At 42.6% G+C, this 13,633-nt stretch overlaps 1 protein-coding gene across 5 annotated transcripts in view; it reads left to right on the top strand.

The window, feature by feature from the left end:
* Positions 1-7,260, top strand: part of Uxs1 (UDP-glucuronate decarboxylase 1) — an 84,573-nt gene extending 77,313 nt beyond the window's left edge. For all 5 annotated transcript variants that reach the window (XM_021166509.3, XM_021166421.3, XM_085836887.1 and 2 more), the window contains exons 12-15: positions 559-619; positions 1,838-1,895; positions 3,681-3,784; positions 7,059-7,260. In XM_021166509.3, the coding sequence (XP_021022168.1) occupies positions 559-619; positions 1,838-1,895; positions 3,681-3,784; positions 7,059-7,190 (355 nt within the window). In that variant the 3' untranslated portion in view covers positions 7,191-7,260. The remainder of the gene's footprint in view (positions 1-558; positions 620-1,837; positions 1,896-3,680; positions 3,785-7,058) is intronic.
* Positions 7,261-13,633: the final 6,373 nt, after the last annotated feature.

Here is a 13,633-nt window from a genome sequence, read left to right as displayed (position 1 = left end):
CCTAGGCTGTGTGAAGGGCGGGCTGCTGGTGGTGGGGGGAGGGGCGGCAGCTTTGATTGATTTCAGTGCTCAGTTTGTTTGGCTGTCGCTGTGATTTGCCAGTATGGAGTTTGCATACTGAAGTCCATTCATTTCTGTGGAGCTTATTTTATAAAACAATCACAACTTTTGTTTCGGTCAATTAATGTGGGTTCATGTTAAACATGAGGTTTCATCAGAGACCCTGCAAATGCCATCTTGGGGGTATAGATACCTACATTAACTTACTTTTGTTGGTCATTGATTGTGTTCAGAAATGCACAAAAAAGGGTAGATTTAACCTGTTACCATCCTCCCACTGTGTTCGCCACCCCACCACACCCACTAAAAGCAAATCCCAGTGTTACAGGACTCATTCCATCCATGAACATGCTAGCATTACAAGCACCATCTTAATTTACAGGGTTTTATTTCCACATTCAGTTTTCCATTTGGGTTTTGTTTTGTCTGGGAAGGGTTGGTACATGCCCTCAGCACTCTGGTGGGCAGTGCCTGACCTAACTCTCCTTTTTTCCCCAGTGATCTGGTGAATGGCCTGGTAGCACTGATGAACAGCAATGTCAGCAGTCCTGTCAACTTGGTAAGTACCATTTTGCTTCTGCTTTGCAGTTGCTGGAGGGTCTTTTGTGATGGACTGTCTGTGCACATGACTAGCTTGTGCAGGGCATTTGCTAAATACTCAAGTGAAACAAAGCAGAGTAAGAGACTGAGAGGAGGGAATTGTGAGGCATTCATGAGCAGTGTATGAACTTCCTCTGCCTGATAAGGCTTATGATAAAAGTCCTGTTCAGTTGTTTATGCCTACAGATTCTCTGTACATCGTGTTCTCTTATTCTTTTTAGGAAGCTTTTGTACACGAACATTTAGGAACTGTATCTGTTTAGAAATTTGCCTTCCCTCAAATCACAAAATTGCAAGGAGCCTCCCAAAGCCCCTTCTCCATGTCACCCTCCATCACTTTGCTCTGCCCCTTTGCCTTTCTTTGTGTCTACAATTAAGCCTGGGCCTTCCTGAAACTTTGATCCCTGGTTCCAGGATAGCCTTGGAAATTGGGGGTGGGGGGGAGACTTAAGATTCACAGCTCCCAGGCTTTTCTGTGTCTGTGCTAGGACAGTATACTAGAAGTAAGAGTAGTGGGTTAGAGAAATGGTGGAGCACCTGCCTAGTGTGGGCAAAGTCCTGTGTTCCTTCTTCAGCACTACAAAACTGAAGGCAGCATCTGCTAGAAAGTGTGATGGCAAAAAGGCAGAACAGATCTTAACTACTTACCCATCCAGCCCCAATAAACTGACTTCATCAAGCTCATGGAGACTGTTCCTGTGGCTCACCCAGGACACTGGTCTGTGACATCATCCATTGCTGCAGGAGCTTTCTCTATAGGAGAAGGTATTGGCACAGTTCTCATAGAGGGAGTCTGTTGTCTTAGGAGAGCCAGTATTGTGAAACCAGCTATACAGAGTAACACTAAAGTGAAAGAAAAGGTAGATTAAAGTTACTTGTCTTGGAAGCTCACCCAATGTGTGTGCCCCCTTTTAAAATGACCCTGCCTGACCTGAAGGCCCTTCTTCCGAACAGATAGATGAAGGTCTTAGGTAGTATGTGTTTGTACCTGGCCAGGATGAAAACCATTCCAGAATGTACCAGTGGGACAAAAAGCTGGGGTGAAGTTACTTGGAGACAGGGTTGTCTGGGAGTTGATGGTTGATGCAACAAATGTGTCTGAAGTCATGTGTAGTGTCCAGGTAGGGAAGTACTGCCATTGCCATGACATTTATAAGAGAATCCCTTTCCTTTTTAGGGAAATCCAGAAGAACACACAATCCTGGAATTTGCTCAGTTAATTAAAAACCTTGTTGGTAAGTAGACTACACCACTCTGAAAGAACTCATCTGTATTTACCCTGTGTTAGTAGCACCTTCCTTAGAAAGTAGAAGCTGATTAATTGTACCAGAACATTAATTTTATTTTATTTTAAAAGACTTATTTATTTATTATATGTAAGTACACTGTAGCTGTCTTCAGACACTCCAGAAGAGGGCATCCAATCACATTACAAATGGTTGTGAGCCACCATGTGGTTGCTGGGATCTGAACTCGGGACTTCCAGAAGAACAGTCAGTGCTCTTAACTGCTGAGCCATCTCTCCAGCCCCAGAACATTAATTTTAATGAGGAACACTTTCAGTTCTGAGTTGGTGATTAGAGAGAGGCTGAAATGAGATGGGTTTGACTCCCAGGTCTAGTTGCATGTCTTGATGGAGTGTGGGGCAGAGATTTGACCTCCAGGTGTGATAAACACTGCTCCTGTTGAGACCAGATTTCAGGAGCATGGGGAGAGTGACATTAGCTCTGGCCAGGCTGGATTAGACTGTGTGACATTGGAACAGTGTTTCCATCAGGGAGCGGGATATTCCTAGGTCTGGCCTGGTTCTTGGGTTGCAGGTGCCAAGAAGGTATTTCCTGGCCTCATACTCAGGCTTACTGGAGCTCTGGGAAACCTGGTCTCCAATTCAGAAATTTGATTTCAGGATCTGGCCTGAACCATGATATGTGTGCTTTAGGCTGCTCTGACTTGACCCTGCGATACCCTTGACTGAATGGGCTCTTCCTTCTTGGCTCAGGGCTGTGATGAGCAGCTGTGTACAGCTATAATCCTTCTGTCAGATAAGCACAACACCGTGTGGTTCCAGTAATCCCATTCAGACTAGCTTCCCAGTTACGCATTCCCACTGTTGGGAGAAGGTTTGCTCCACTCACCATGTGCCTCCAGTCACTGTGCCTTTGAAACCTCTGCTGTCCAGATGGAAACCATGGGTCAGATGCTTTGGTATCATGGCACTGTGGGTGTGAGCCCGATTTTTGGATCAGAGCGTGCACAGTGATCCATGTGCACTTCAGAGTTTAGAAAACTGTGACCTGCACACTAAAGAGGGCTTAGGATTTCCATCTTGCTGCTTTGTGACTCTGTGTGTGTGACTGTGCTGTATAACTTACGCAGGTCAGCCTGGTGGTCACTCAGTAGCTCTCTTTTGTGGTCACTGGGGTCTAGTCCCCCACCCCAGGGTGCTAAGCCAGGCGTTTCTGTCCTCTGCATAGTCTATGCAGCAGCAGAGCTGACAACTCATGTGACATAAGTTGGTTCTGTGCTTGCTCTGGCTAGAGCATTGGTGGCCAGGTTTTCATGGGCTCCTAGTTACCATCTGCACGCTGTTGATTAAGAACAGAACAGTATAAGCCACCTGATCCCCATGAAAGAGAATTTCTAGCCCATTTGGAGCATCCATCTCCGATATGGCTACAACCCACACTTATATATTTGTGTTTGTAAGATTGTTCCCTATGGGCACATCTGCACCTGTTACCTGAGGTGGAGGTTTGTCTTTGGCACAAGCCCTTTTGCTCTTGTGGGACCAGAAGCAAGCCTGGCACCTGCATGTGATTGCTTAGTAATAGCTATGCAGGCACACTCCTAGGTTTGCCAGGACTGTCCTATGTGGCTTTGCTCGAGCCATAAGGGTCCTTGCTTACAGGTAAGATTATTTTCCCTGCCATAGATAGTAAAACATTGCCCCCTAGATGCGCTTCGCCTTACCTTTTTTTTTTTTTAACTTTTTTTTTTTTCCTTCTTTTTCAATATCTCAGGTAGTGGAAGTGAAATTCAGTTTCTCTCTGAAGCCCAGGATGACCCACAGAAAAGAAAACCAGACATCAAAAAAGCAAAACTGATGCTGGGGTGGGAACCTGTGGTAAGTTTGAAGGAGGCCCTCTGCCTCGAGAGAAAGGCGTTCTCCTCCCCCCTTGTCCGTCCCCTAAGCTTTGGCCCTTGTTAGGAGGTTTTCTCCATAGGCCATTCAGTGGTATGTGATCCTCTGTTAGTGAAAATGGTTTGGACCTTCTATGTGGCCTCTCTATATAAACACATTGTCCTTTTTTATTCTGTTGCTTCGATAAAATACTCTGACCAAAAGCACCTTGGAGAGGAAAAGGGAGATTATTTGGCTTACACTTCCAGGTCATAGTTTATCACTGAAGGAAGTCAGGACAGGAACCTGGAAGTAGGTGCCATGGACGAGTGCTGCTGATTTGCTCACAGGTTCATGCTCAGCTAGTTTTCCTATACATCTCATGATAGCCTGCCAAGGAAACAGTGCTATCCTCAGTAGACTGGACTGTCCTACATCAGTTATGACAACCAAGGTAGTATCTATAGTTCAACCTGATAAAGACAGTTCCTGTATTGAGACTATCTATCTTACAGGTAGTCCAAGTTGGTCAGGTTGAAAGTTACTGTTAACTAGGACTTGCTTCAATCTCCAAACGCAGTGTTAAGGTGTAGATGTTGGTTTTTCTCATTGCTGTAACAAAATATCTTAGAGAAGCGACTTCAGAGGGAGAAAAGGGTTATTTTGGTTCCCAGTGTCATAGGACTTAGTCCATCACAGCAGGGGAGGCATGGCAGCCAGAGCTGTAGTCTGTGGCAGTTACTGCTCACATCGAGCAATAGGAAGCAAGGAGCCAGGGGTAAATATAACCTCCAAAGGTCCCACTGCCCTGGAAAGAGAGTCATGAGCTGGGTGACATTCCAAATGCAGATCATCAGAAGGTCTCAGCAGCATAACTGCATGGCCCTGGTGTCCGGCGATGGATTAGGTGAGATTTCATGTAAATAAAGGTGGTCTAGTCATAAAGTCCCCATGCTGATGGAACTCCAACTGGGAAGTGTGAAGACTAAAAGACATGGAGGAAGGTGGACTTCCATACCTTCCTGGAACTCCTATACTGCTAGGCTCTTCATGGTCTGACCTACTAGGCCAACATTTCTTAATCTGTGGGTCTAGACACCTCCCCAGGGGGTCCTATATCAGGTATTTATATTACAACAGTAGAAAAATTATAGTTACAAAGTAACAATGAAATAATTTTATACTTGGGGTCACCACAACATGAGGAACTGTATTAAAGGGTCACAGCGTTAGGTCATTGTATTAGACACTGAAATCTATCCAACTCTCTCTCACTGCCAGACTGCATTCATATTCTGAAGCCTCCAGTCTCTCCTCCATCTGTTAGTGGAGAGCTCCTCCCCTGTCCTTGAACACCCATCTACCAGGCTATATGTGTGTGTCCTTTATGGGTTTATCTTTTTTCTGGGCAAGCACGTAGCCTCATATGGCAGCTATTCCGACAGCTGTTACAGAAGCAGAGATGTATTAAATGGAGGATAAACTTAGGATAGACAGGGCTGTCATTATATGAGCATTAGAGGACTCATCAGGAGGCAGAATGTTGCCCAGAGCTCCGCTTACCCCCGCACAGTAAATGTGAGGAGGTAGACACAGGAATGTCAGAGTCTGTTGGGATGTTAGACGTTTAGTTCAACTCTTGAGCTGGTGTATGATACCTTAGTCTGAGAGCTCTGCAAAGGACAGAAAATGGGTAAATAAAATACAACTGAGTTTGCTCAGACTGAAAATCTAATAGTCCCATCTGAGCAAAGCAAAGCCCAGAAGCAGAGGTCCTGGTTCCTTTAGTTTGCTGTTTATATTCATTTATTTTATGTTTGTAAGTGTTTGGCCTGCACAGAAGCTGGAAGAGGGCATTGTTGTATTCTTTGCTACTAGAGTTACAGGTGGCTATGAGCCACTGTATAGGTGCTAGGAACCACATTTGGATTCTCTGCAAGAGCAACAAATGGCTTCAACAGCTGAGCTATCTCTAATTCTTTGAAGGAATTTATCATTTGTCCTATTATTAGCAAAGCATGTGTTTTAAACAAAAATTTTTTGGAAAATATTCAATACATATTTACTAAATAAATGCTTCTGGTTTTGGAGATGTATATATAGCCAGGATATTTATTTAGAACTTGTATCTTATCACACATCATCTGAAAGACATGGAGATATAGAATATGAGATGTTTGCCATTGAATTCTTTATAGTAAGAGTCTTAATTCATAGGAAATATATTAGAGTCTTATCCAAAGACGCATGCTCATCTCAAACATACTTGGTGAACATGCATGTGAGTGTGGACAGCTTACTGAGGAGGCATTCTAACTGGGTGAAAAGGTGTTTTCAGGTGTCTCCTGATATTTGGTGGTCCTGAGCATTTTCATATACCTGTTGACCATTTCTGTGCCTTCCCTTGAAAAAAATGCTTATTTAAACCTATTGTTTTGGTTTTTTTTTCCTGAATTGGGCTTCTTATAAATGCTTACTTTTAACCCCTTGCCAGATACGTAGTTGACAAGTATTTTCTTTCATTCTGTAGGTTATGTCTGCTTACTATCTACTTTACTAAGAGAAGCTTTTTAGTTTGATTAATTTGTCTAATTATGTTCCCTCTGCTTTTAGGGTCTCATGTAATAAATATATAGCAAAATGCCCATATTTAAAGCTTACATTATGATGTGTTTTGATGTATTTTGACACCTATAAAACTATCATCACAATGAAGACGGACAGACACACACCAGCAAATTTACTCTAGTTCTTGGCAGTGCCTCCCTCCACTGCTTTTTGTTTAGCCTTTAACTCAGTAGCTAATTGACTTCTGTTTCCTGTCTCTAGCTCCTGGTTAAGATTGCTTTAAATGTCCCTAAATATGTTGCTGGTACAAGTCCAGGTGTGTCATTGGGGAGGCCCAGTGAGGCAAGTGAGGACAGCCTCCTCAGAGCATCTTCCCTGAGGGATTTCCTCCAAAGAGTGGACTTACATATGTTTCAGAAACAGTCTTTGCAATTAACTGTAGTAGGCATGCCTGCAAGAGGAGACTCAGGAACTTCCAAGGGCTTGAGGTCACTTGCTAAATTGCAGTATGTGTTATGAAAGCAGCTCTAACTAACTCTAGGCATCTTTGAAGTGGCCTTGATGCACTTCTGTCCAGAGTGAGGCTTTCGGTGTCCTTGTGAAGCAGGAAACTGACTGAAGTCTCTCATCTCTAGGCACTCTGCTGTGTTGGCTTCAAGAAGTCTGTTTGTTAATGTTCCTTGTTCCTTTTTCTTACTCTCTCCAACAGGTCCCATTGGAGGAAGGATTGAACAAAGCCATCCACTACTTCCGGAAGGAACTAGAGTACCAGGCTAATAACCAATACATCCCTAAACCCAAGCCCGCCAGAGTGAAGAAGGGCCGGACGCGCCACAGCTGAGTTAGCCTTTGGTTATGAGACTCTGTTTTACCCATATGAGGTGGACTTTTGTGGGATTTTTTTTTTTTAATACTTAAACAGGTGTCATGAAGAACAAACTGGAATTTTATTCTGAAGCTTGCTTTAAAGATATTGATGTGCCTAAAAGCTCCCTTGAAATCTGCAGACTTTGCCTTGCACTTTTTAAATCTGTCTTTTTTATGTACAACAGCCTAGATGCATCTCTGCTATTTTCAGGTTTTTATCTTGCTGTTAGAGTGTATGCTGTAACTGTCATTGACAGTTTTATTTACTGGTTTCTTTGTGAAGCTAAAAAGAAACATTAAATGGGGTGGAAAATGCCAATTTTATTTATAAAAGTGGGTACTTATAAATGAGATGTTACACTATGCATAAGGAATAAAAATCATAGAGGTATTGTCAGGTGGGTGGTGCACCAGTGTTTATTTGGGGACCGATGAAAGAACTCTGTTGGAAAGCTTTGTCTTTCTCTTTTAATTCAGAATTTTCTGAAGGTCTAGTTTTCAGTTGCAAACTTGACTTTGAAACATCCCTGTTGGTTCTTGATCAAAGATATTTGAAATCACTACTGTGTTGTGCTGCATATTGGGGTGGGGGTGGGGGGACAACGTTAACATATTCTTGGTTAACCATGGTTAAATATGCTATTTTAATAAAATATTGAAACTCATCAGTCATGGGTTTTGAGCTACGGATGTCGGGTTGCTGAGAATAATACTTGAGATCTTAGTTTAAGGAAATTCTGAGAACATCCAGGTTTATACCTTATTTAACTTGATATGTAACTGTTAGAACCATCTGTGTGCTCTATGGGCTGAATCTGTGCATATGATACACACATGTGTATATGTCTTTATCTGAAATACTTAAAACCAACTGTTTCAAATTTCAGGATTTATTTTGTTTAACTTGGGAATATTTTCCTGAACTATGCAATTTGAGCATCCTCAATCCCAAAGATGAAGTGTTCTGAAGTCTCAAGTCCCAGTGTCTCTTCAGCACTGGGGATTTGGGGCTTGGAGCCCAAATTAACTGTGGTGTGAAGTTTTCAGAACTCAGCCTGGGTTAAGATAAGTTTTGTGTCCTGTAGCAGCACAAACCAGGTGGAACAAAAACTTCCATTTTTCTGGTGTGGAATTCAAACAAGTTTTGCTGAGTCAAATGAAAACTTTAGGAGTTTTTATTTTCATTAAGAACTCTCTCAAGGAGTGTGCTAGGACTTTATTTTGTACCTTTAAATAAATGGGAGGAAAACACAGTGCACAAAAAGCAGTCTATCTCCAACCAGATTGGCCCTACATGGTAGCGGCAGAAACCCTTACAAATGCCCAAGGAATAAAGGTGTGGACCAGGTGATAGAAGTGACTAGAAACAGGAGCACATGTAATATCTGAGCTTGGTCTATTCTTCAGAACCATGTTGGGATGCTTTTTTTTTTCTTAATAGGGTGTGTGTGTATTTATATTTATTTTATGAAAGGCTCTAGAATTCAGCCAAAGATGCTCTGACTCTGTCTTGCTAAATTTATCAGAAGATTCTGAAACTGGACCAAAGATTGAACATGATATAAGAAAAAAGAATCAAGAATAACCTACACAGACACACACACTAGCTAAGCACTTACTTGGTCACTAACTACACCCCCAGCCTCTCTCTCTTAGGCCCCGTTATTTTGGTCTGAACTGAGTGACACATCATTTACAGAAGAAAAAAAAAGCAGAAGCTTGCTTGGAAATTAGTAATGCTAAATTTGGACCAAAGAAGAATGTGGACAGAAATAGCTCAGAGCTTTATGTATAATTAGGAGTATCGAAAAGTCTGAAGACTCAGAATTCCCTTAGCTTATTACACAGTAATATCTGGAATTCTTTCATAAGATTCACTCTTCTGGTATCCATAGAGTATTTTCAAAGTAGTAGAAGAGAAACAGGTGTGTATAATGCCCTCTAAGAAAGTGAGTAATGCGTTGTAGAAAACACTGACTTTTGAATTAAGTATGATAGTATCTTAGGCAGAGAGGGAAATGAAGTTGAGGGGTAGATAGGTGATGGCGGCTGTGGTCCAGCAGGATCTGCATGTAGATACCTACTCTTCGGTGCAATAGTGTTAAGAAAGATGAGGTATCTGTGCAAACTGATGAAGGCAGAGGGGGACCTTTTCTGTAGGAGCTCCTGGCTCTTGCTTGCTGCTTCTATTGCTACTCTGAGAAAGCACCATCTGCGAACCAGAACGTGGCCCTTCCACACTCCAAAATTTGTCTTAGACTTTGTAGCTCTCAGAACTATAAGCAATAAATCCCTACTGTTTATTAACTACTGAATCTATAACTTTTTAAAAATAGCAACTGGAAGCTGCATTTTGGAAGTGGTTTCGTTTGGGATGTCACTGCTGTTGCTTATAGGGGAGAGATTGCTACAGTTTGGGCTCCAGCAAGGTACAAACCATAGTCTGCGTGTACTGGATTGCAGCTGTGGAATTGAATACTGAGCCCAGCCTTCTAGTCAGGTAGAACTTCATGGCATTATCTTTGATTATGACCCTGGTGGTCCTCAGTCATGTGACCTTGATAGAAGCTAGGGTGAGTCCTGTATTGCCATCAAGTTTTGTCTCGTAAGACTGTAGGGAGTTTGGAGGGTCTTGCGTGATTCTTCAGAAACAAGAATTGCGAATTAACTTTGCCATGTGTCTGTCAAAATAACTTGCTTAGTTGACCTAGCCTTTCTTGGTGGTTGGTTGGTACCTTTGATGAGATGTTAGAGAATTCTGTAGTTCTGAAAATTTGATACCACAGTATCAGAAGGCAAACAAGACTTTACTATTTTCAGCACCAAGGATAGCCCATATATGTGTCTTGTTTGCATCTCACTTACCATGATAGAGATGGGGCCATTTTCATCTACAATTACATTATAGGAAGGAAAATACAGATTTTCATCAGGAAACTTGAGCTGTGGAGTGGGTGGAGCTGGAATGGAGCGTGAAGGTTCATGTGACAACATTCAGCTCCATTTTTTGAGGTACTGAGAGGGTGGAAACTTATTCCTAAGATGGTGCTCCAAGGAGGTGTCATGATATGGAACTTGGCTCTTCCAGCACCATGTCTGCCTATAAGCTACTATGCTTCCCACCATGATGATAATAGACTCAACCTCTGCAACTGTAAGCCAGCCCCTATTAAATGTTTTCTAAGAATTACCTTGGTAATGGTGTCACTTCGCAGCAATTAAACTAAAGCTGAGACACCTACCCAAATCTTTCCTTCTACAGAGAGAAGATGACAAAATGTTCAATGGAGCCCAGGTTCCTTGGCTGTTTGGACTCAGGTGCTTGTATCAGTGTCTCCTCGGGGGATGGGGGCCAGGTAGACTGTGAGCACTCTGTGTTGGACTGGAGTTTGTACTATCAGTTTCCTTGGTTGTAAGACTTTAAGCTTCTTGAACTTTGTTGTACCTATGTAGCTCTTCAGCCTGCAGCTAGCTATCCTAACATCCTATGTAAGCAAATCGAAAAAGATCCATATTCGATATGAATAAGTTTAATCTATTGGTTCTGCTCTCTAGAGAATCCTGACTAATAGGACCATCTATCAAAATCAGAAAATATAATTAATGAAAAAAAATAGCACTCTTTTTGAAATCAAGAACCAAGCAAAGATGTCTTCTGGTACAGTGACCCAACTTCCCTCCTCTTTAGCATTGCACTGGAGTTTGAGACAGCTCAATAAAAGAATTCCTGTGTGTTCCGCCAGTTCTAAAGGGAATTGGAACAGGAGCATAGCGGCATAAGTCACCGTTGCCAAAGGGGGGTTATGTAGCTGTGTGTCGTTAACAGCTGAAGGATGAGCAGTGCACTGTCAGCTGCAGTGGGATGCTACTCTGCCTTGGCATAGAAGGGAGCACTGCTATCTGCTAAGACAGTTACAAGCCAGAACGATAAATACTGTGTGTGTTAGTAAACTGTTGCTGTGACAAGATATCTGACAAATGTGCTTTAAAGGAAAAAGTTGATTTGGACTCAGGATTTCAAAGGGTTCAGTTCATTGTGATTGGTAGGGTAGATCTGCTCCATCATGGCAGTCAGGATCATAGGAGAATGGGCTGGGAAGAAGACAAAACTTCCCAGTTTTATCCGGCATGCTCCACTTGGACCTTTGAGACTGCTTACAACTATCCTCGGTCTGTTTTCCTACTTTGTATGCAGCCTGCTTTAAGTTAACTTGCCTTTGAGAAAACAGTGTAACCAGTCGTACATGGCTGGATTTCTTGTGTAATCACTTTTACAACTTAAGCTAAAGCATAGCTTTAATGTTAAGCCATGTGTTCTTCCGTATCCCTGACCCTGAACAATGTATGTGTGTGTCTGTGCTAATCATTTGCTGGAAACAACCAACAGGTTAAAAGAATTCTTAAACAAAACAAGCATCCACCGTAAATGTTGAAAGCAATGTGTGACCGTATGTTGGACAACATCTATGTGTGGTCTTGAATGCTATTCTGGGTCAGTCAAGTAATTTCTTCCCTTGTAAGGCTCTGTTAACTATTTCTGTAAAAAGAATGCCACACCCCTTTCCTGTATTGTATTTCCTGCTCAATAACTATGGAGCAGACCCTTTGTTAGGGAGTGACAATATGGAAACATATCAGACACATACCAGAGACACAACAGGCAGCCCATAGACCACAAACTACAGGTAAACAGAAGAGACAGGGAGAGCAGTGGAGAATCCGAGTCTGGGCTCACTTTGTCGAATTACTCTGAAAGGAAGACGGTTATTCAGTTTGCTGCTAATGTAGAGTTGTATATGCTATAACAGGGAACATTATACAGAGGTCTGAGGAGATGGCCTAGTAGGATAAAGGGCTAGTTTCACAAACAAAGGGGCCTGAGTTCCTGATCTCTAACCTCTATGTAAAGAGTCTGGCATGGCAGTGCATGTCTGTAAACTCCTGGGCTGAAGGGACAGGGGTAAGGGATGAAGGCAAAGACAGGCAGATCTCTGGGGCTCAAAGTTCAGTCTAATTGGTGAGCTCTTGGTTCAGAATGGTTCCCATAGGCTTACAAGCTTGAATACTTAGCCCAAACTTGGTGGAACTCTTTGGGAGGGGTTAGGAGATATGGTCTTCTTAGAGAAGGCAAGTCACTGGGGGTTGGGATTGATGTGGGCTCACATCTTACCCAGTTAACTCTCTCTGCCTTGTGTTTGTGCCTCAAGGTGTGTGTGTGTGTGTGTGTGTGTGTGTGTGTGTGTGTGAGAGAGAGAGGAATAAGTAAATGTGTTCCTGCTTCAGCATCATGCCTGCCTGCCTGCCGCCATGTTCCCCACAATGATGGCCATGGCCTCCAACCCTCTGACACTGTAAGCTCCAAATAAACCCTTTCTTCTATAAGTTGCCTTGATCATGGCTGTCTTAGAGTTTCTGTAGCTGCAACAAATACACTGTGACCAAAAAGCAAGTTGGGAGGAAAGGGTTTATTCAGCTCACGCTTCCAGATCACAGTCCATCAGGGCAGGAACTCAAGCAGGGCAGGAACCTGGAGGCAGGAGCTGATGCAGAAGCCATGGAGGGGTGCTGCTTACTGGCTTGCTTCGCATGGCTTGCTTGTCTGCTTTCTTATAGAACCTATATCCACCAGCCAGGGATGGCACTACAATAGGCCGAGCCCTCCTCCATTGGTTACTAATTGAGCCAATGTCTTACAGCTGGATCTCATGGAGGCATTTTCTCAGCTGAGGCTCCTTCCTCTCTGATGACTCTTAACTTGTGTCAAGTTGACACACAAAACCAGCCAGTACAATAGTGTATTATCACAGCAATAAACAAGTTGCCAAGACATTTTGTGTAAAAAAAAAAAAAAGACCCAAAACAAAAACAAACACACAGGGTGGAAATGAACCAAATAAGACACCCAACATTGATTGATGGCCCCACACTCATATGCATATTTGCATACCAGTATGCTATACATATTTGCACACACACATGCACACATAAACAGAATTATCTGTTTTGCAAGGAAATGGATAGAATTGGAGGTGATTGTGGTACAAAATAAGGCAGACACAGAAAGATAAATATTGGATGTTTTCTCTCATAGTGGAACATATATATTAGAAAGCAGACTAAAGGGAGAGGGAGATGGGGGAATGTGGTAATAAAAAAAAGACAAATATATGTTTTCTTTCTTGCAGGATCTTGGTTTAGCAATGTAAACAAATGTGAGACATGGGAACGGAGGCAATTTGGGAGATGAAGGGATCTGAGGTAGGTGAGAGGGTGAACAAAAGAAAAGTGATCGTGTTTGTGAAAAGATCACAAAAAACCCCATCATTGTGAGTGATAACTAAAATACATTAAAAAATGAAAAAGAACAAGGTTTGCCAGGTCCCGGGGAGGTGGCATGGAAAGTTGGTGTTTAACTGG

This window comes from Mus caroli, unplaced genomic scaffold (genome assembly GCF_978045245.1).
Source record: "Mus caroli unplaced genomic scaffold, Mus_caroli_1 scaffold_1, whole genome shotgun sequence".
Lineage (NCBI taxonomy): Eukaryota > Metazoa > Chordata > Mammalia > Rodentia > Muridae > Mus > Mus caroli.
The sequence above is the reverse complement of the archived record's forward strand: the minus strand, read 5'-3'. Positions and strand labels throughout refer to the sequence as shown.